This window comes from Eschrichtius robustus, chromosome 8, assembly GCF_028021215.1.
Source record: "Eschrichtius robustus isolate mEscRob2 chromosome 8, mEscRob2.pri, whole genome shotgun sequence".
Classification (NCBI taxonomy): Eukaryota; Metazoa; Chordata; class Mammalia; order Artiodactyla; family Eschrichtiidae; genus Eschrichtius; species Eschrichtius robustus.
This window is the reverse complement of record NC_090831.1, coordinates 56,150,375-56,171,435: the sequence shown is the minus strand read 5'-3', so window position 1 is coordinate 56,171,435 and position 21,061 is coordinate 56,150,375. Positions and strand designations below refer to the sequence as shown.

Below are 21,061 nucleotides of genomic sequence, written 5' to 3'. Positions count from 1 at the left end.
CTCTGAAAAAAATTCTCATACACAGCCCAATTACAATTTGGAAGGGTTAGAAATATAGCTGCTCTGGCACTAGCACATTTTCCCCACAAATGTTCCGTTTTCTCTACCTTCAGACACACACACTCACAAGTGTAGAGGAAGATTAGACCTTGAGATCTACATAGATTGTTTCTCTCACTCTTGAATCACCCCTGCTATCTTATTTTCAGGGTGTTTATCATAACTCTTTTGTTCCATTTGCAGCCCACTTGCTGATGCATCATTCCTCTCTTTGCCTAAGATAAAAAAGATCTTGATAGCTATGTTATGCAAAAACTAAGACAGATTTACAAATGTTGCAACTAAAAAAAAAAGGTAGTAACATATGCATTGGGTAATGTATTGGCTAAGGTGGAGCCATCAAAAGTGGTTCAGGTTTGCTCAACTATACTGAGTCTCCTGTTCATAAGAACGACTTTCCAAATACTGTACAATAAATACTGCTTCAGTAATAAAATTATTTTAAAATGGGATATTTAATGACGGACTATAAAATTCCCTCTATTTCCATATTGATGGAAGGCCTATGACATTAACCTAGACGAAACATTCGGAACCCAGCATACACAGAACAAGCAAGAGAAGTACAAAACATCACAAAATTTTAATCTTTAACTTCTGAAATGTGAAGGACAACACTCCCATGGTTCTTCACTGATGTTAGGTATTTCAAGTTGCTCCTTAAGTGAATACTGGAATCTTCACAGAAACTCCAGTCTCGTCAGAAAAGAGTTAACCTTTCTCGTTTCTCCACATTCATTTTTACCAAGGTAGATTACAAAGCCAAAGATAAAAGACACTTTCTTTGATTTACTCAGGTAAAATTCTTCTAAAATGTGTAACATTTTAGTAGAGCATACAAACTAAGGACTCAACAGTACACCTCTAGCTCTAAGTCTTAAGTCTATTTATAGGTGTCAGAGAGGTGTTGATTTGAGATTAGCATATTCTTAAATTAAGATCTATAGCCTGCATCAAATTCTCAAAGGGGTTTATTAACAACAACAACAAAATTGAGAACCATTGTTCTAGACCAGAATTAAAAAACAAAAACCAAAAAACTATCTCCAAAACCAGCCACTTTAAATATAGGATTCATAAATAAAAGTTGTAAACCTGAGCATGGATAGAATAATTAATGAAGTCTAATAAGTGTTAACTTATTTTCTTTGCTGTAGTATAGTTTTAAAAAGGCATAGGCTCTTGTATCCTTTTTTTTTTTTTTTTTTTTTTTTGGTGTATTCAGTATTTCCTATATATAGTTAAAAGAAGAAAGAGCAGCAGTTACTTTTACAAAAGTCTATTTAGCAACATCAGTGAGCTCTATTAGCTTGTTATACACAATAGAATATTTAAATTTACTTAATAATCAAGTAACTTTATTTGGAGGACAAACTAAATTAACCTCTGTCCCCTTGTAACAATTTTAGATCAAAATAGATTGGGCTTAATTCCGAGTAAGTACATACACACTCACAGACCAAGGTTTAAGTTATTTTAACACACTTTGAGCATGTTAAAATTATAATGCTATAATGCCTACATATAAATTTTTAAATAGTTAATTTTAGAGTCATAAGGTCAGAATGATGGGGTGATTTTTATTTTTTCAAATGGTCATTTTTTCCTTAAAGAAAGAACACAAGAAATATTTTACTTCTGTTTTACAATTATAAGTAAGTTCTCAAATTATGACTGTGATTCATGATCATGCTTAAGGCTTATTTTTAACCCAAAGTACTGAACACAAAGTAGGCTGTTGACTTGTTTTTAAAAATTTTTGAACAACAGCAAATGTATCATTTAAAATACCACTCTGAGATACAGTTAACTCTACTACAAGCTGAGGCTATATTAGAGATATGATATATGTCCAATCTACTTACCCTCTTCTTCCTTCTCTTCTCCCAACAATTCAAGAGTGAGAGCCTCTTTAGTGGCTGTATTTCAGCATTCCTTTCAAGGGCTAATGAATATGTCATGCAGGTATTACTTCAAGCTTGTTAAAGAATAACTTAATTATGTAGAATTATGTAAAAACTTTTTTAAAAACTTAGAATTAATTAGTGATTAAGTAGACCTAACTTTACTCTTGGACATTATTTCTCCAACGGTCATAAAATATCAACATTTTAAAACTGATCTTTTCGTCCCGCTAAGACAGCTGATTCAAATCAGACTCATTATGTATGGTGGCCATGAATGAATTAACTCTCTTTAAAGGTCAACTCTGTGGCTTCATGCAGCCAGAGGCCAAAACATCTGGCTAATTCAGTTAAAAAAGTAAACTATAAAAATCATAAGTCATTTTTGGGGGGTATCCTATAGACTCATTGATTGAATCTTTTTTTTTTTTTTAACTTTTCAACCAGTTACAGCTAACATGTTCAAGTGAATCTATATTTAGTACCATGTGACAGTGGTGTCCACTCTCAGTTGGGAAATACAACAGATTGTTTCCCAAAATTCTTTTGTAAAATGATAGCACATATTATGTTCCATTTTGCCCACTTACTGTAATTAATCTGGTACTAACAAATGGAAACTGACCTGCAGGTTTCAGTTTACTGGAACTGTATGGTGCAAAGCCTTAAAAGGAGTTTCTGCTTCCAGAGCCAGCACTCTCTTTCCCCGCAATGTTCTCCATTGGCCCAGATCATCTGCTTGATTTTGCAACCAAGTGGACCCTCATTCAAAAGGTCATAACCATGGAAGGACAATTCACAAAAGAGGGAATAAAAATAGCAAATAAAGATGTGGAAGAAAAGGTTAGGAATCTAAAATATATAACTTAAAGCAATAATGAGATTCATTTCTTCCTTATTAAGTGAACAAAGAATTCAGTGCACTTAAGGCTGGTTCTTTCAACTGCTGTTTCCTGAAGTATAAACTGCTAAAGGGACAGTAATCTGGTCATCCCTATCTAGAGCCTTTAAAATGTTCTTATCGGGCTTCCCTGGTGGCGCAGTGGTTGAGAGTCTGCCTGCCAATGCAGGGGACACGGGTTCGAGCCCTGGTCTGGGAGGATCCCACATGCCGCGGAGCGACTGGGCCCGTGAGCCACAATTACTGACTGAGCCTGCGCGTCTGGAGCCTGTGCTCCGCAACAAGAGAGGCCGCGATGGTGAGAGGCCCGCGCACCGCGATGAAGAGTGGTCCCCACTTGCCGCAACTAGAGAAAGCCCTCGCACAGAAACGAAGACTCAACACAGTCATAAATAAATAAATAAATAAAAGAACGTGAATTTCTTAAAAAAATCTTATTAAAATGTTCTTATCCCTCAAGAATTCCCTCCTCTTTTAGCATCCTAAGGAAATAACCAGAAATTAGAACAAAAAGTCATGCAAAAGGATGTTCAATCATTTGGAAACAGCTAAATGCCCAGTATTGGGGAAGCAGTAAAATTTTGATATATGAGGTCCATAACCATTTTAAATTGTGTTTGCAGATAATTTTTAATAGTGGGGGGAATTTATTTTAATATTAATGAGAAAAACGTAGGTTATACTCTTGTACATACGTGTAAGAAAAAAGTCACTTGGAAAAAAGATAAGACATAATTGTTGTATCTCAGAAGTGGCTTTAAGGTTATCTGTTTTCTCTGCTTCTTCACAATTCCTTGTACTTTCTAGGATATCTTCAGTGAGCATCTAATAGTCTCCAAAAAAATGAAGTTTAAAACTTCTGTTGAAATGGAAAGTCTTTGGATGAGGATGGAGGTGTTATGAGTTGACAAATTTGCATTTGTATGTGAAGGCCCCCCTTAAAATTCACAGAGGTAATTACATTTTTAAAAATATTTATTAATCCAAATGAATATCTGATTAGTTTTATAAAACAAAGTAAAGTGGGGAAAAAAAGTAGGGCAGTTTGTGGAAAGTTGTTTACAATTTAATTTTCAGGGAGTGCTACCATCAAGGCAGCCTCCAAAATAAATTTTCCTACACTTCCCACTTACCTGTATCTTCTGGACCCTTACAGTAATAGGTGTATTGCCTGGTAAAAGCAGCTACCTTTAAGGCCTGGGTTTTTGATAAATTCCCTGTTTATGGATAAAAGACTGCCTGTATTGTTCTTAATTATTTATCTGATTGGCATACAAGGCCTGTTAATATTGTTTTTACTTACCCTTTGAGCTGTGTGAAAGCAAGATGGATAAACCTCAGATGCCAGGTTCATTCTCCCCCTCACTTCTTATTCTGTGTCTAAGCTACACAGAATTTTATTCATTATTTCTGGGGATAATCACAAACAATAATTATCAAAAGGTAGGAAATTGTTAGAAAAATTAAATTAATAGTATAAATGAATCACAAGAAAGAAAACTGTTACATTAGGATAATGGATTGCTTCTTGGGAAAATGTCATGAATAAATAAGTAGCTATTACCTTTATGTCTTATATAGCACTACTTGCACAAAAGGAAAAACAAACTCTCCTGGTATAAAGAACTTTAACTTCTGGTTATTTAGTTGTAATCGATGGAATACCTGGCAACTGAATTTCATATGCAGTACTGCTACTACAACTTATACATGACTTCTGGAAATATAGGAATCCACATTTATGCAGTTTAAGTAAGAGCAATTAAACCGGGGGTAGTGTAAAGTATCTAGGGAATGGAATTTGCAAGAGCAAAACTTCAGTATAGGGTCTTAACTGCATGAAACTAATGAATAGAAATTAGGGTGATTTTTTAGAAACCTCCTTTTTTATAGCATTAATATTAGAAAGAAGAGTGCACACATCAGTATAATATTACTTTCTTGAAAGCTAGAAAAATGTAGTTTCTTAGTACGGCAGGGTAGTACTAGCATTCTAAAAGTGTAAAGCCCAGATTGAAGCCAAACAAGCTGAAAAATAAGAAACAGAAAAGAGTGATAGGAAAATCAATTTTATATTTTCACCCTACAGGTAACAAGTAACTTTTAACTTCATTATGTCTTGCATTTCCCTTTTAAATAGTACAGCATGCTATCCTTAGCATGTTCATGAACAGGCATGAGTTACTTTGTTTGTATATTGCCTTTTATTTTTAGATTTGTCCTTATAGATGCATGAATTTCATTCAAAAAATGAAAAAAAAAATGAAAAATCAGGACGTCCAGTTAAATCTGAATTTAAAAAAAAAAACATCAAATCACGTTTAGTGTAATTACATCCCAAATATTGCATGGGGCATACTCATGCTAAAAAAAATTATTTGTTGTTTATCTAAAATTCAAATGTAACTGCGTATCCTGTGTTTTATCCAACAACTCTATGTAGAGTGAAAATACATTTTAAATAAAGGATACTTTCCTTTTTTCTGAAACTCCTTATAATCTCACTTAAACGAGACAAAGACCCATGCAAGTGTATTGCTCCATGGAGTGTAGAGACACATTTATTTGTGCTTAAAAAAAAAAAAAAAAGACTCGACCATTGAGTTTTAAAGCTTTCTATATTCTGACAAACTCAGTTCCTTAGTAAAAATGATCCTAAAATTTAACTTGAAAAATATGGAGGAAATAAATAGAATCATTAGATTATTTGTATTTTGTAGTACAATAATAATGAGTAAATAAGTCATTTTAAATTGTAGAACAAAAAATAGGTCTAGGCTACAAGTAGAACATTGCTAAGAATAAATTTTTGATAATTTTAAGTGAAACTGTCAACCATTCAAAATTTAATCTGATGCTTCCATACATAAAATAAAAAATGAAAACTGAACTAGATATGTTTTCTTAGATTTTAATTAACTATGAAAGAAATAAAAAACTTTTTATTCTAAGACACTATATTTTAAAAACCTTCCTGAGGAATAGCTTTCTACATAACTTGCTAATGTAGTACATAGCCTCTGCATAGGCAAGTTGGCTATAAGAAGTTGAGCAAAAAGAAGTCAGCATTTTCCTAAGCTGCAGTCTACCATTGACTGATGTGCAGTGCAACATTTGTTGCCTTTAATTCTTTATTTTAAAAAATTATATACCAGTATTGATTTCCTGGGTTTGACAAATATACCATCATAATGTAAGATGTTAATAACAGAGAAAACTACTAGAGCTCACTATACTATTTTTACAACTTTTCTGTAAATCTAAAATTATTCCAAAATGAAAACTTTACTTTAAAAAAATGAAGTAAAAAATGCTACTTCTTTTGGAGTATAAAGTAATAAGTCATTCTAAACCACTTCACAGACATAAATGCCATTCCTCTACAACAGGGATCACTATTATACCCCTCTTTTGAAACTAAAATTTTCTCTGCAAAACAACAGGTGAATTTTAAGAATGGAACACTTCACTGATTCTGATTTTCCTGGTATACGTATTAAAACATTCAAATGAACATGTCACTAAGCAAAGTATGTTCACATTTAATCATTACACCATATACTAAATAAATTATATCATATGCTTTCTACAAAGTGTATGCAACTGAAGAATATATAATGTTCTGTTGCCAAAATATTTACAAGATTGTTTTACTGCTTTCTATTCATTACTATTACAACATTCAATTGTGATAATAAACTAAAATATGTCACTATTGAGGGCATAGGAAATATATGTGTACAGTCCTCTACTTAACCACTACAGTTTTAAACCAAATATTTACTGGGAGAAAGAGCAAAACTTAGTTTGCCTCATAGTACAAAGGCTACTGAATTGTCACCTACAAGAACCTTATTTTCTTAAAGTTTGGGAGAAATAGAATTTAATGTTATAAAAATGATTATTTTCTCTTAAACTGAGACTTCATATTATCTGTAGTCAAATTCTGTTAGAGTATGTATAACTTGATAATATTCATTCACTAAATCAATGTGAATAACTTAAATTCATTTCTACCTACTAGGTTCCCCCTCCCTTACAAAGGCCATTGTTTGTTTAATTGAAAGGGGAAAGTGCTTATAAAAACAACAAAACAAACAAACAAACAAATAAGGGACAGGTATGTAAGAGAGAAATGAAGCATTGAAGAAGAATGTGCACAAAACTTCCTGAAATGATGGGAAACCTGATGATAGGGTACCTGAATAATTAGGGACATTAAATTGGGTGCAAAATTGGGCAGTACAAATCCCTTATTTTCAGTTGAACTAGACAATCACCTGAACTCTGGGGGAGGCAGAGGGCACGACATCTACTTCTTCTATTTCAGTGCTTAAAATGGAGTGGCTAAAAAACTTAAAGCTGGGAGGATCGGTCGCCTCAAAGATGTAAAGATAACCCTAGATAAAGTATTGAGGTTTGTTTTTTTTTTTTTTAAACATCTTTAAGTATTGAGGTTTTTTTCCAACATTCGCATGGAGTACAGGGTGAAATGAGCATAATGTAAATCAACTCATTGTTTGGGCCCTTTCAAATTAGTTGCCAAGAGAGGAGTGAAAACTTGATAAGCAGGCTCCAGTTTCTATGTGTTGATTTAGAAATCTTAAAACTTGTGGGAGCTCAGTTCATTTAAAGGAAGAAATTTAAAGGGAAGAAAAGTAAACAAGGAAAACGCTAAGCAATGAAACACTGATGTATAAAGGATTTTCTTTAAAGAAGAAAACTATAAAGAGTTCCCCTGTGCTTTTAAATTACAAATTTAGATTTCTTTGATTTAAGCTAAGAGTCTGATTTTAAAATGTCTGTCAAAATGTCGTGATCCATTTAAATATTCAAACTGTTGATGCTGTTTCTTATCTATCTTAGGGGGAAACTAAATATAAATCAAAATCTTAAAGAAGCCCACATTTTCAAATAGGTAGATGGCTATTTTGAATGAAGCAGCAATGCATTATGGTTTTTAGCCTCCCCCTCCCCCATAGAAAGTACGTTTCTGAACTGCAAACCAGGTAGGTTCAGAACACTAATTGCAGCAGTTCCAGGTCTTGACCCTTTTTCTCAGGAAGCAAGCAAAAAAGCACTAATTCACTAAAATAAGTGAAGAGAGATAGCAAGACTAAGTCCAGGTATTTGGTGGCAAATCCCAGGTGGCTTGTCTGCCTTTTTCCAGGAAAATGCGGCCTCCGCTTTCATCAATGTGTACTTTGTCTTGATAGGAATGCATATTTAATCATCAAAGCAAAAATTTTTTACCCTCAGACATAAGATCCTTTAGTAGAGATTTTTAAAGTATTTTTAAGCCACGAATAAAACTTAAATTTAAAAAGTGACACCAAACTTCTTTGCGGGGGGCAAGAAAGGTGAGGGCAGGGAAGGATTATCCACACGTAGATTTTGAAAGACGCTTGTAGCTTACTTGTGAAGCTTCATTTAGCATTGAGGTACAGGGGAAATGCTGTTCCTGGTGACAGCGCAGTGGGAATTCCCACTCCAACAACCCATGAAATGTTACTGCATAATTATTCACCTTCTGGGGCCCATTAGAACTTATCAGCAGAGAAAGAAATTTAATTTAAACTCACCCCTCTGTGCTAAAGAATGACCGGGACATGAGATCAAAGCCCGAAGCTCTGTCCTCCAGTGGTTTGCAACACCTAGGCACAATAGGGTGAGAGAACGCGACATTCCAGCGCTTCCCGGCTTTCCGGACCCTGGAGAGAGGGGTGGAGGTGGGGGTCTCGTCACCGGCTGGTTTGAGGGGGGAGGGTGATGGAGGCTCCGGAGGTGGATGTGTCAAATATATCCTGCAGCTCCAGGAGGCCAGACTGCTTCTACTGGGAGGCTCCAGGGGCTTGGCGCGCAAAGCCCTCACTGCAGACCAGATAGGCCATTCCCCTCCCTTCCCTGTTACTGGGATTGGGGTCAGTGGAGCCCGTGGATTTAACCACAAGCGGGAATGGCTGGAGCCATATCACACGCAGGTGTGCAGCTCTGAGGACTCTTGAGTACTGAGGAAGCTGCTTATACTGCAGCACATCACAGGGTGCCTTAAACGCGTATAGACGGTGCATGCATAACCCAAAATACATGCCAAGTTGAATCCCTGGCATATCTAGAGCGTACAAAGTGGAACCCATAGATCCAAACCTGCACGATGAGCTTTCAAGACCAGAAGGCCCAAGTCCTAGAGGCGCCTAAGAGAGTCAGGGGCAGGGAGAGGTTTCCTGGGGCCTGTTGCTCAGGCCCCCCCAGGGAGCGGCAGGTACTTTCTCAAAGTAAAGATCTTTAAAGGGAGTACGGTACTCTTTCCGAGAGATTGATCCATCCTCCCCTTCCTTCAGATGTCACCAAAATACGGGGCCTGGAGGATGTGGCTAGCGCTCCCCAAATATCCAGCTGCCCGAAGGGTGGAGGGGCAAGAAGGGAAGGGAAGAAAGCCCAAGAGAGGTTGTTGGGTTTTAGGTACAACTTGGTAAAGACAAGTTGAGTTCTGTTCAACAGGTACAGTGGTTATATGTCTATATCTACCTATCGGTAAGATTCTCCCCTAGATAGTCCCTTAAGTAGCTAAACTGTTCTTTTAATTCCTGAAATAAAAAATCACAGCCAATCAGACTTGACTTTGCTTCCCTTAAGATAACAGTGTGAGAAAAGGTGCACAAGTTCCTGGCAAACCCATAATAAAATGACAAGAAGAACACTTCCTGCCGACGGAGGACGCTGCAGTTTGTTGAACCGCCACGGGGGAGGAAAGGGGGAGGAGGCGGGTGGGAGTGAACAAAGTAATTTGGCCAAGAAAAGAGAACAGTCGCTGCTAAAGCCAAGAGAGAAATATCCAACAAGTTCGGGAAGAACCACCTCGGCCCGTCCACGCCGCGGCAGGCCCGGGTGGCACCGGCAGGACGCAGCACTTGGCCTGTCACCCCAGGATAGGGTGGGACAGAGGCCCCAGGGTCCAGGCGCTCGGATGGCCAAGGGCCCCGGAAGGATGCTTGGGGATACGGAGAGAAAAAGAAGGGAAGGGAATCCCCCCTCCCTATCCGGCCCGAGTGTCTTTTGAGCTGGGAGGTGAGCGCGGGGGAGGCTCAACGCGGCGATTCCCACGGTGGGTTTGGTGGAGCCAGAGAGGCTCCGGGAAGCGCGGGCTGCTCGGGCTGGTGTCGCCTGCGGCGGGCGCGCTGCAGCGCGGGCGCGGGGCACGTGGTGGCGCTCGCAGTCCGCGCAGCGGGCGGAGGCGGCCGCGACGCCTTTGTGTGCGCTGGCGCCGCGCGGGGCGGCTCGGCCAGCAGCACGAGGGGGGCTGCGGGAGGGGACAGGGGCTCGCGGGTAGACCCGACTGCCGCCCCACCCTTCACTGCAACCCTGGGGCGGACGACGCGCCTCGCCTCCTCCGAACTCTTCCCGGGGGTCTCGGAGGGTCATTTTGAGAGCAGCCGGCACGTCGAGAAGGGAGAGGAAAGGGGAGGTAGCGTTTAGAAAGGCTGGGAAATTCTCCTGGGCTCAAAACCTACCCTTGAACTCATTGAAACAGAGAATGAGGGGAACTTTGGGCAGCCCAGATCTCCGCCTCGAACCCCACAAGGGATGCAGAGGGCGCCTCCACCTTTCCCTCCTGCGCAGCAGGAAATGCTTGTCCGAGGAGTAAAGTTAAGGAGTGGGCTTAAGAGAAGCCCCAATAAGATGGACTTGAAAGAACACCATGAAAAGCGGCAGTTTTGAGCGGGCGCTTTATTTCTTGTTCTCAGTCACTCCCCACGCCCCACCAGCTCTCCTCGCTGTCTCTAGCGCTCTAGAAGCCGCGACTGTCATTAGGAACCAAAGTAAAATGTATAAGGCTGCTTCCGCCAGGAGACTCCGCAGAAAATTAAATTAAATTAAACACGCGCCCAGGGACGAAAAAAAATAGATTCCACCACCCCACCCCCGCCCCCAAGCAAATCAACACTTCTGCGCGCAGGGAATACAGCGAACTTAAAGAGATGGCCACTGACGCGCATCCCCTTAAACCTCAGCCGCTGGAGCCCAGGACAGCAAGGAATTATCGGCTTTCCTTTAATCCGGAAGCAGGGAATAAATAGGGCGAAAGCAAATTCTGAATCTTACTTTTTAAACAACAGCAACAATTGTATATCGAGCAAAGTCTTCAAAGGATGCCACCCAGAACTACAGTCCTAACTTAAAAATGAGTACACTTCATTCCTGTTGATCCCTTAATACGATTTTCTTTAAAGACAGTGATAGAATTAATCTGCTGGGGCATTTTTTTAAAGAAAGGGGTGGGGGGGAAGCAAACAACTATAGAAACCATATTTTTAAAAGAGAGAGAGAGAGGAGACTTGATCATACCTGAGTTTTTCTTAGGGGTGTAGGGAGAAATAATAATTCCTGCCTGTTTGGACAGAAGCAGCAAAAGGCAGCAGGAAATTAAAAGCCCCAGTTTATTCAAAATACCTGCATCAAATTAACCCCTCTTTGAGGCTATTTGTATGAAAAATTGAGCAAAATGTAGAACTTCTTTCATTATAATATTCATCTCTACCATTTTAGGCAACCAGAGAATAATCAAATCCACTTTTTTTCTCTGAAGTTCCTACCTTACCAGCCTAAAAGATCCTCTGACCTTTGAGCTAATCCTCTAAAGTAAAATATTTGTTTAAAAAATTCCTCCAGTGGCCTTCTGTAACATTCCATTCAATAATCAATCCAAAAGATCCACGGGGAGATGAAAATGTTGATGGCAGGATTATCGATCTGTCCGCCCAGGAGTCCAGTCTCATCACGTGCTTGTCTTTAATTTTTAATTTCAGCATTCTGTCCCCACGGGAACCCCAGTTGAGAAGTTATACCAAGATTGGAGTTAAGAGGACAGTGGAAGAAGGGCAAACCCATCCAGGAACTTTTTCTAATATCAGTTGTTATAGGAGAGGGATGAGGAAAACTCATCACATTTGCTTAAATTAAGTTTTAGCCTAAAATATTTTTGTTGATAGCCCAACCTTTACAAATCACAGTCACGTCCCTAAGCAAAAGACATCATCCAAAAAGAAGTTGAACCAGAACAGGAAAAAGCAGGATAAGGAAGAAACACTCAAGTTTGGGGACAAAATGAGACAGGTTAACAGAAAAGCGGGACTGAGCTGCAGCCCTATTCTAGTCTCCAGAGGGTGGACTGATATATGCTGGCCTGACCTCTGGGTCAACAACTAGTTTAACTCTACCTTGATCTGTAAGACTGGAAGCTTGTCCCTTGGTTCAAAGTGAGACCAAGACTTTGGCTTCATTTGAGTGAGCCTGCAGGCACTGCTAAGAGGTGCTTTAGCACAGATAAAGCAGGAAGAAACCACAATTTTGCACTTCATCCTCTATCCTCCAAAAAGATGTTCATCCCCAAAAGGGAACCCTGCCCACCCTGCAGGAAATGAATCTAGAAATACTGCTCAATAACCAACAGTACAAAATAAACCAAAGGTAGAACAGAGAGGAGGAGCCAAAGGAAGAAAGTGAAAGTTTGAACATCTATGCTACAGAAAAATCTGTCCCCGTTCATCCACCCCAAAGAAATCTTCTTCCAGACAATATCTCTCCTTGTCATCACCCACTTCGTAAATCAAATGTGATTCTGTGTATAATAAAACTGATATTATAAATGTACCAAGCTTTCTGCTTACCTGCCACTACATTTAACTCATTCAGAACTGTTTTCTCCGAATCCCTCAGCTCTGCAACTTTCAATAAAAAAGCAACACTTAAATTGTGTTGTGTGTGTGATTCCTAGGAAGAAAGTGACGAAAGAGACTATTTTACTTTTTAAAACCATTATTTAGAGCTATAGTATAGCAAAGAATCAGAGCTAACTTGCTTGCCTAAAACCATAGGGATTGGAAGTCTCAAACATCAGCATAGGCAACAGGATTAAGGCACTCTGCTACTTGGGCACAAACTGCATTATTCTAAAATATTTTATCCCTAATTGTTTTTTTCTTCTGAATTTACAGTATTTATAGCATTCTATTTTCACTTCCGTTTCTATGGATCATAAAGACTTTATATAAATTTCATTGGAAAATTTTCAGTTCAAGATGCACACCAAGACTGAACTTAGGGTGGGGGAATGCAAACGGAAAGAAAGAAGCTAAACTTATAAGAATCTGAACACTCTAACTTTTTATTCAGTTTGTTTCAAAATAATAATATTAATCTAATAGTGAAATAGTTTGATAAAACAGCAATCAACATTTAAAGTATTTTATGTTTCAAAGTATGGCTCAAGGAACACCCATTGCTTAAATGCACTCAGACATAACAAGACAATATTTTTTTATTGGCATCATTGACACCTATGAACAATAGCCCAGTAGATAGATTAAGGTTTAACCTTCCTTTTCTTTGGTGGCTGTTTAGAGACTTTAAAAGAACAGATAACTCATTTCAACAGGAATCTACTACTGATATTTACCTCTACATAATCTTTAGCTAAGACATGGAATGCCAAAAACCAGCTTTTGTTAGCCTGACCTCCTCCACCCCCTAACAACAAGTTATCCCCAAACCCATGTTTTTATTTTAGATGTATTGATCTTCTAGTGTAAGACTTGGCGTTTTAAATACCAAATGCAATCAATGGCCAACAACCTGAATCCTTCTGGAGAGTGAGAAGAAAGCAGAACAGAGAAATTTCTTTGAATTGTTTGGTGACTTTGTACAAATTTTAAGAGGTCAGTAAATCCTGATGCTTGGAGCTATATCTACTGGTAAATAATTAATTACATTTCTGAGACACTACAGTCTTTATCTTGGTAAATAGAGAAAACACAGCTTCGCCAAATATAGCATTCCATCTAAGTAATATCTTAAAGGCAATTATTTAAATATTACCACAAACAGGATTATATTTTGTTTAAATTAGACATTTAACTGAAGATAAATGCAAATGTCCATAGTTTAAAAAGGAAAAAAAATACAAATTAACTGACCTAGTCTTTTATCTGAGTTTATTAATACCATTTAAAATATTACAAATAAATCAATTACATTTCATGCATTTAAAATGCAAGTCTAAAATGTTCCAGAGAAAGGCTTTTCATTTCAATGTGAAATATCCAAATTATTTCAACATTACAATGAGCAATTAGTTTGCAGAATCTGCAAACATTTAAATGTAGTGTCAGGAGTGTTTATTAACAGTTAACAATATTACCTTCAGGAAATACACAAAGGCCAAAATTAGTTGAGATTCACTTGGACAATTTATTTAACACATGGGTTTTGGCAGACCCAGTTTTTATGAAATATAGGAGAACTCTCACTTTAACTATGCCTGAACTGCCAGCAAATGCAAATAAGTACATGCTCCATTAAATTAAGTGTCATCCCACATTTATCAAATATTGTCTTAGTTACAGTTTGATACCTATCTAAATTCATACTCGAGCAAAACTAGGCCCGGAAAGTGCGTTTGTGGCTCTGCACCTCCAGAAGTGAGTTCAAAAAACCTGCAGCTCATCAGAACTGCAAGAATAACTCTTAATATTTTCTTGTGACAAAAAAAAAAGTTTACTTCAATATATTTTCAAATATTTACTGGAAGTAATGTACAAGAAAAATACTATACAAAATCGTCTCCTGGACAACTGCACCTCGCACCCATACACTGGTGGAGTTATAGTTAATTGATACCTAATCTAGAACGATTCTCCAGTTGTACAAACCATTAGGTTCAGATATATCTTACAAATTTTTTTTTTCTATTTTCCCTTTTGGCATTTAAACTACAGCCTCGTCTGAAATAAACGATAGCTTCTTCACTTCTTTATAAGTTTGAATCACACACACAAAAAAAGTTTAACACTAAGAATCTTCAACGAATTGCAAAAATTTACAGAAATGGTTACTATACAAATTGACGGCTAGACTACCAAAAAAAAAAAAAAAAAAAAAAAAAGATTATGCTCGGGAGTGGTGAAAACGAGGTAGAAAAGGACAAACACGGAGATAGTTAATCTGGTCTCACCGGAAAGGGGTATTTTTGCATAAGAAAAAGACACCTACCCTCACCCCCACCCCCAAACCATAAGTTAAGTTAATGCGATCAAAATAACTTTGGGATCAATATTAGCAAAGTTTCGAGAGAAAGACTTGCTCACTGCTAGAGGAAAAGCTATCTAGAAGGGAAACCAAATGGAAGGAGGCTGGTTTTTTTTTTCTTTAGTTTTTTGTTTGTTTGTTAAAAAAAAAAGTTATAAAGATAAAAGAAGGCTGCTGCACCGATTCACCAAGACTGCCCTTAGCTGAAACTTGCTTCGGTTCCACCCCAGGGAACAAAGAAAAGGAGGCAGAGCTGACGTCGGAGAGCTAAACTAGGAAACTCTGGTCTCGGTGCCGCCAGATGGGCTCCCGACGGCTCTGCTCAGGACAGGCAGCAGCGCGGCAGGGCGCTCCGCAGCCTAGACGCCCGAGACTGAGGTTCTGGTACCAAGTCGGCGGCTAGCCCGGGGGGGCGGGGGGCGGCCATGGGTGGGCCTACTGCCTCGCCCTCCCCACGGCGCCGCTCAACCTTGCTCAACCTAGTTGTTACCGCCCGTGCGGAGGCCCCCGGTCTCCCAGGCACTGGATCGGTCCAGCTCTACCTCCAGTGGCCGCTTTCCTCTAAAAGATGTGCCCGTCAAAGCTGGGGATGGCGGAGGGAGGACGAGGAGGAGAGGACCAGAATTAAAGGCCCGGCGAGGCGCTGGCTCGGGCTGTACTGGGCTCCGACAGTGTCACCCGGTGGAGAGAGACAGCCAGGGCCCAGGAAAGCAACGCGTGTTACTTACATGTCCACATTCCCTTTACAAAGTTGTCACAGAGGGAGTTAAAAGAGAGAGGGACACGGACAGAAAGAGACAGAGAGAGTGAGCAGGGTGCAGTGTAGAGAGGCTGGAACTGAGGCCAGGACCCACAGGGCCCAAGCGGACCAAGGTGGGAGGGGGAAGGCGAGAGGGGCAGGGGCGGGGTGCGCGTCACTCCAGGCCGTTGCGGTGCCCGGGCTCGGGGGGCTGCAGCAGCTCCGGGGAGTGGCAGGGCGGGCTGCCCGCGGCGCTGTGCTCGCTGTCGGTGTCGCTGCCCTTCTTGCCGCCGCTGCCTGACCCCGCCGAGCCGCCGCCGCCGCCGCTGTGCGTCTTCACGTGCTTGCTGAGGTGGTCGCTGCGCATGAAGCGCTTGTTGCAGACCGGACAGGCGAAGCGCTTCTCGCCGGTGTGGGTCCGCAGGTGCCGCTGCAGCTCGTCGGAGCGCGTGAAGCGCTTGCCGCAGAAGAGCCAGTTGCACACGAAGGGCCGCTCGCCCGTGTGCCAGCGCAGGTGCGCCTTGAGGTGCGACGTCTTGCCGTACACCTTGCCGCAGCCCGGGATGTGACAGCTGTGCAGGCCCTTGCGCCGCAGGCTCGCCCCGGCCGGGCCCAGCCGCTCCGCCTCCTGGCAGTTGGGGCAGTCGCAGGTGGCACGGCCGGAGTAGCGGCGGGCGGAAGAGCGCGGGGAGCCCCCCAGCGGCGCAGACGGCCCCGCGCTCAGCATGGAGCCCCCAGCTCCGGCCAGCGGCGACGGGGCCGAGTCCGGGTAGGAGCCGGGCAGCACCGGCTTGAAGCCGTCCATGAGGTGCTGCCCGGCGGGGCTGAGCAGGTGTGAAGAAGCGCCGCTGCTGAAGGCTGAGTGGCTCAGGCCTGAGTAATCCGAGTTGTAGCCTCCGAGCGGCGAGTGCAGCGAGGTTTGGAGCCCCCCGGCGGCGGGGTGCAGCGAGCCGGGCAGCGCCGCCGCGCCGTTCGGGTTCTGCACGTCGATCCAGCCCGCGCCCACGTCCCACCAGCTGGAGGCGCCGGCCGAGCCCACGTCGCCGGCGGCGCCCAGGCCGGGGTGCGAGGGCTTGAACCACGACTCGTATGGGTGCGCCATGCCCACGCGCGGGTAGATGCCCTGCAGTCCGTCCACAGAGGTGTGCACCTTGGAGATGAACACTGGCTGGTGGGAGCCGTCCTGCGAGTGCGCCGAGGAGCCGCCGCCGCCGCCGCCCCCGCCGCCGCCGCCCCCCGACACGCCAGGGGCCTGGAACACCGAGTAGTCGTTTGCGAAGGGAGAGCTCGAGGCGGCGGCGGCGGCTGCCGCGGCGGCGGCGGCGGCGCTGCTGGAGGTTAGGGAGAAGGCGCTAGAGCCCGGCGAGCCGCCGCAGCTGAACGAGTCGGTCACCAGGGCCGCAGCCGCAGCCGCAGCCGCCGCGGCAGCCGCCGCGGCCGAGGACGAGCCGCCGTTCCTGGAGGGGCCCGACACGCCGAAGCTCGAGAGACTGGAGCCCACTACGTTGCAGCTGCCGGAGGAGGAGGACGAGGAACGTTTCCAGGGGTGGAAGCCTTTGCCGAAGGAAGATGAGCTGTCCGAGAGGGAGGAGGGAGACGGGCTGGGGCTGCCGATCTTATTACAGGTAGCAGCAAGCATGGCCAAAGGAGTCGATCCCAACCTCGGTTCTTCCTGAGAGAAGGAGGAGAGGAGAAGGAGTGGGGGAGGGGAGGTGGGCAAAGGGCCGGTGGGGGAGGGAGGAAGGAAATGTGCATCAGTCCTCCGGTAGCCTCCAAAACGCCCCACTGCACCCCATTTCTCGCTGCGGCGCGGCGCCACCAACTCACCTGGCTCCCCCAACAGCCCCGGCGCCCGGCTGCTTCCTACTCTACGGGAGGGGACAAGTTTGGCTGCCGGCGTCTGATTCGGGAGCAAAGCGCCATGCTAAAGAAGAGTTTGACAAGTATTCTCAGCTAAAACAACACTCTTGTGCACACAAGGCCCCAGGCACTTCGAAACAAACAAGCAAGCAAAAAGTCCAGATTGGGGAGGAAGGAAGATTCCTTTGCGGAGAAGCCTGGGGAAAAACCATTGGATTGCTTTTAAGAGCGCTACCCCTGTAATCCACAGAAGAGCTTTGAAAATCCTGTTCCGGTCCCCAGAAACCCATCCTGGGTTGTTTCTCCCAGGCCAAAAGACGTCAAACTATAGGGCTGGCTCGCTCTTCCTGATTTTCTTTAAAAAAAAAAAAAAAAAAAGTCTACAATAGTAAAAAAGAGAAAGAGAGGGAGAGACGGGTTCAACGTACCTGCAAGACAAGGCGGGCTGCGGAATTTTCTAAGGGGAAGAGGGAAGATCTGCAGTTTGCCCAGGAGGAAAAACTTGCTCTCTTTACCCCCGAAATCGTCGCACGTAAAATGGGCTGGGCGCACGTCTCCCGGGCGGGGAGAGGCCGGGCGCTGCGAGGTGGCTTGTCTAAATGCCCTTCGAACCTTTTCCTGCTCTGAAAAAAGTGACTCTGCCCCCCTCTCCCCCTGTTTCTTTTCTCCAAACTCACTTGTATTTAAAGGGGGAAAAAAGGCTCTCAATAGAGACTGATAGCCCGTGGCCTGGCCGGGGCGACTTTAACCCCCTCCGATCGGCAATAAAAGGAAACTAATTAAACCAGCAAGAGAAAATCCTGAGACTCACCCCTAGAAGTGAAGTTGCCATCACAGAAAAGTGCCCTCCTCCTCTCAGAGGATCTTTTTTATATTGATAAATCAGAGGCAGTGTTTTTTTTAGAGGTGTGCAATACAATGATCAGTTCCGCCCATTCCACCACAATTGTAGCTCCCTCTCCGGCTTTGAAGTGCCGCGGAGGCGCGGCCAGCCAATCTGCGGCCTCGCCGGGCCGCGCCGCGCGCGCGCCGTGAGGTCATCGGCGCCGCCGCCGGCCGCCTCGGGGGGGTGGGGGGGTGGTGTTTGGAGCGGGAGCGGCGTGGGTGACTGCGTGTGTGTTGCAAAGCGGTTGTGTGTGTGTATAACAGTGTAACTGTGTACGAGTGTGACCAAGCTGAGAAGAAGACAGTGCAGACTGAGGGATGGGATGGGGGGAGGTTGGGGGCAAGAGTATGGCAGTGTAACAGTGACGGGGGGAGGGGAGGGACAGTGCAGAGAGGGAGAGGGGGTTGTGAGTGACAGTTTAGCTGCATGTGTGACAAAGGGGGGTAAGAGGGACGGACCAGTAAAGTGTTGAGGAGAAGGGTGTGAGTGTAGTGTAACTGTGAGTGACAAACCTCGGGAGAGAAGAGGGACAGTGCAGTAAAGTGTGCGTGGGCGGGGGAGGTGGTGTCTGAGTGTGTTTGGTGTGGGGGGAGAGGAAGGAGTGTGAATATGGGTGTGTGAAAAGGGGGGGAGGGCGGATGAGTGTGTGTCCGCTTGATGTGGGAGAGACGAAGGCTGTGTGAATGTGTGAGAGAGAAGGGGGGAATCGTGTGTGCTTGTGTGTGTCTGTGCCACAGAACTGGGGGTGGAGAACGGGAACAGTGCAGTAAAGTGCACATACGTAAAAGAGAGACATGGCGATTTGAAGAGTGAAACTGCGAAGTTGAGTGAGGCTGAATAAATAAATATTCACAAACGCTATCACTGTCGCCAACTTCCTCTGGTTTCCTGGAGCTCAAATCTTGAGTGATTTTTTTTTTCTTAATTTCATGGATACTATCACTACATTTTAAAAGAAAATCGTATTAATACCTTCCTCTCCTTTCCTGGCTCTACAGCCGAAGGGTAGAAATTTAGGGAGGCTGAGGGGTATTTTTCAGAGCGTCAGGGCGTGTGTGCGCCTGCGTCAAAGAGTTGTTACTTTGCTGCGGTAGCTTTTTTTTTTTTTTTTTCTTCTGAGGTGGGATTCGGCTTTGGAAGTGCAAGTCTCACTCTAGGGGAGAGGGTGTGTTTGTCCCGTGGCGATGAGTAAATTTCAATACAAAAGGATTAGATAGAGAAGGGGGTGGGAGAGTATTGTTTTTTCTGGGGGTGAGAAATTGAGCGTTTTATGGAATTTAGGAGTTTTCGCAGGAAATCCCGCCGCCTCTTTCTGAGGAAAAAAAATCAGGATTTTGATTGAAATCTTTGAGTTTTATTTATCTGAGAATAGAAACAAGCTGTTGACAAATCGTGGTCCACATGTATGGAGGCATCTGTGTCTAATGGCGTTTGGGCCAGATATCTATGAGTGTGTATGCATGTCAATAGACAGTTCAAATTTGGTGGGTTTTAGAACTTGCTTGCCATTTGTGTTATTAGTTGCCTTCAGAAATGTAATTACAATTTCACTGCCACCACAAGGGAACAACATAAACTACAGAAAGCACCATACCAGTGTAACAAAAAGTCCACAGCCCTTGGAGCCCTATTGAATATTCATATGTTTAAAAAAATAATTCACATTTTTAAGCAGTTGCAAATGCTCCCAGAAATCTAATTTTAAGTCGGAATTGATTAAAATGATACTAGCTGAAAGAAGTGTTTTGTTTTGACTGGAGAAACATGTTAATTTTATTATTGTTTTTGAACCTTCCTCAAGTACGTCAGAGCTTCTGGAGACGTCAAAAAAAAAAAAAAATCCTCCTGGGGTTTACTGAACTCCAAAGTCAGGTTGTAGCATGTGTTTCATGGAGCAGAGTTGAGGCTGATGTTTGTGGTATGAGAGTGTGTGTTTCTGACCCCTTTTTAACAGTGTTGGGATATTGACTGTATATCATACATATCTATTGATTAAGGGGGTAAGGTACACTCTTATACTTTGAAGTAAGTGTGAAGTAAATTAATGAACTGCTTTCTTTCTCTGAAGGCTGACGCTTACCATAAATGTCGTGTTTCTCCCTGCAAGCCACTCTGAATGATTTTAGCGTGTTGAGAAGGCGTGACAGGCCAGCCCAGAAGGAGGAAGGGGTGGGGGAAAGGAGGGAACTCTGTTTAACAAATAAAAGAGAATTAACTTCATTGCTTTGGTCTCCTTCTATAATGATATTCATTTTAAGAACCTAATATACAGTTGTTCAAATTTGGGGTTTAATTCTAATCAATACCATCATCCTCAAAGGTGGAGAAAAAAAGCTTTGAGGGAAGACTCTCTTCTATGAATAGTTATTTATTTTTCTTTTTATCCTCCTATCTGGTAGGAAGTGAGGCAGGACTATTGAAAAGTTAAATGCTGATTCTGAGAGTAAACAGAGGCATTAACCACTGTTTCCTTAAAAAATGCTAGGAATTAGAAAAACTCAGCATCATGTGATTACAATTTTGAGTATCTACTTCTAAGATTTCATTTATATAAATTCACTTTAGAATCATATGTAATTCCGCCTATAACAATGGGTCACAGTGTTGGTATGGATTTAATGAACATA

General features: G+C 42.7%; 1 protein-coding gene across 2 annotated transcripts; it reads right to left on the bottom strand.

Moving 5' to 3' along the window:
• Positions 1 to 15,818: 15,818 nt before the first annotated feature.
• Positions 15,819 to 18,475, bottom strand: SP8 (Sp8 transcription factor). 2 transcript variants are annotated; one of them, XM_068549955.1, is made up of 2 exons: positions 18,360 to 18,475; positions 15,819 to 17,360 (listed from the first exon to the last, which is right to left on the bottom strand). In XM_068549955.1, exons 1-2 carry the CDS (start codon positions 18,378 to 18,380, stop codon positions 15,864 to 15,866), a joined length of 1,518 nt encoding a protein of 505 aa, XP_068406056.1. In that variant the 5' UTR covers positions 18,381 to 18,475; the 3' UTR covers positions 15,819 to 15,863. The 2 variants fall into 2 exon arrangements, with proteins under 2 accessions (XP_068406056.1, XP_068406057.1); XM_068549956.1 differs by lacking the exon at positions 18,360 to 18,475 and adding an exon at positions 17,977 to 18,170.
• Between the last annotated feature and the right edge of the window lie 2,586 nt (positions 18,476 to 21,061).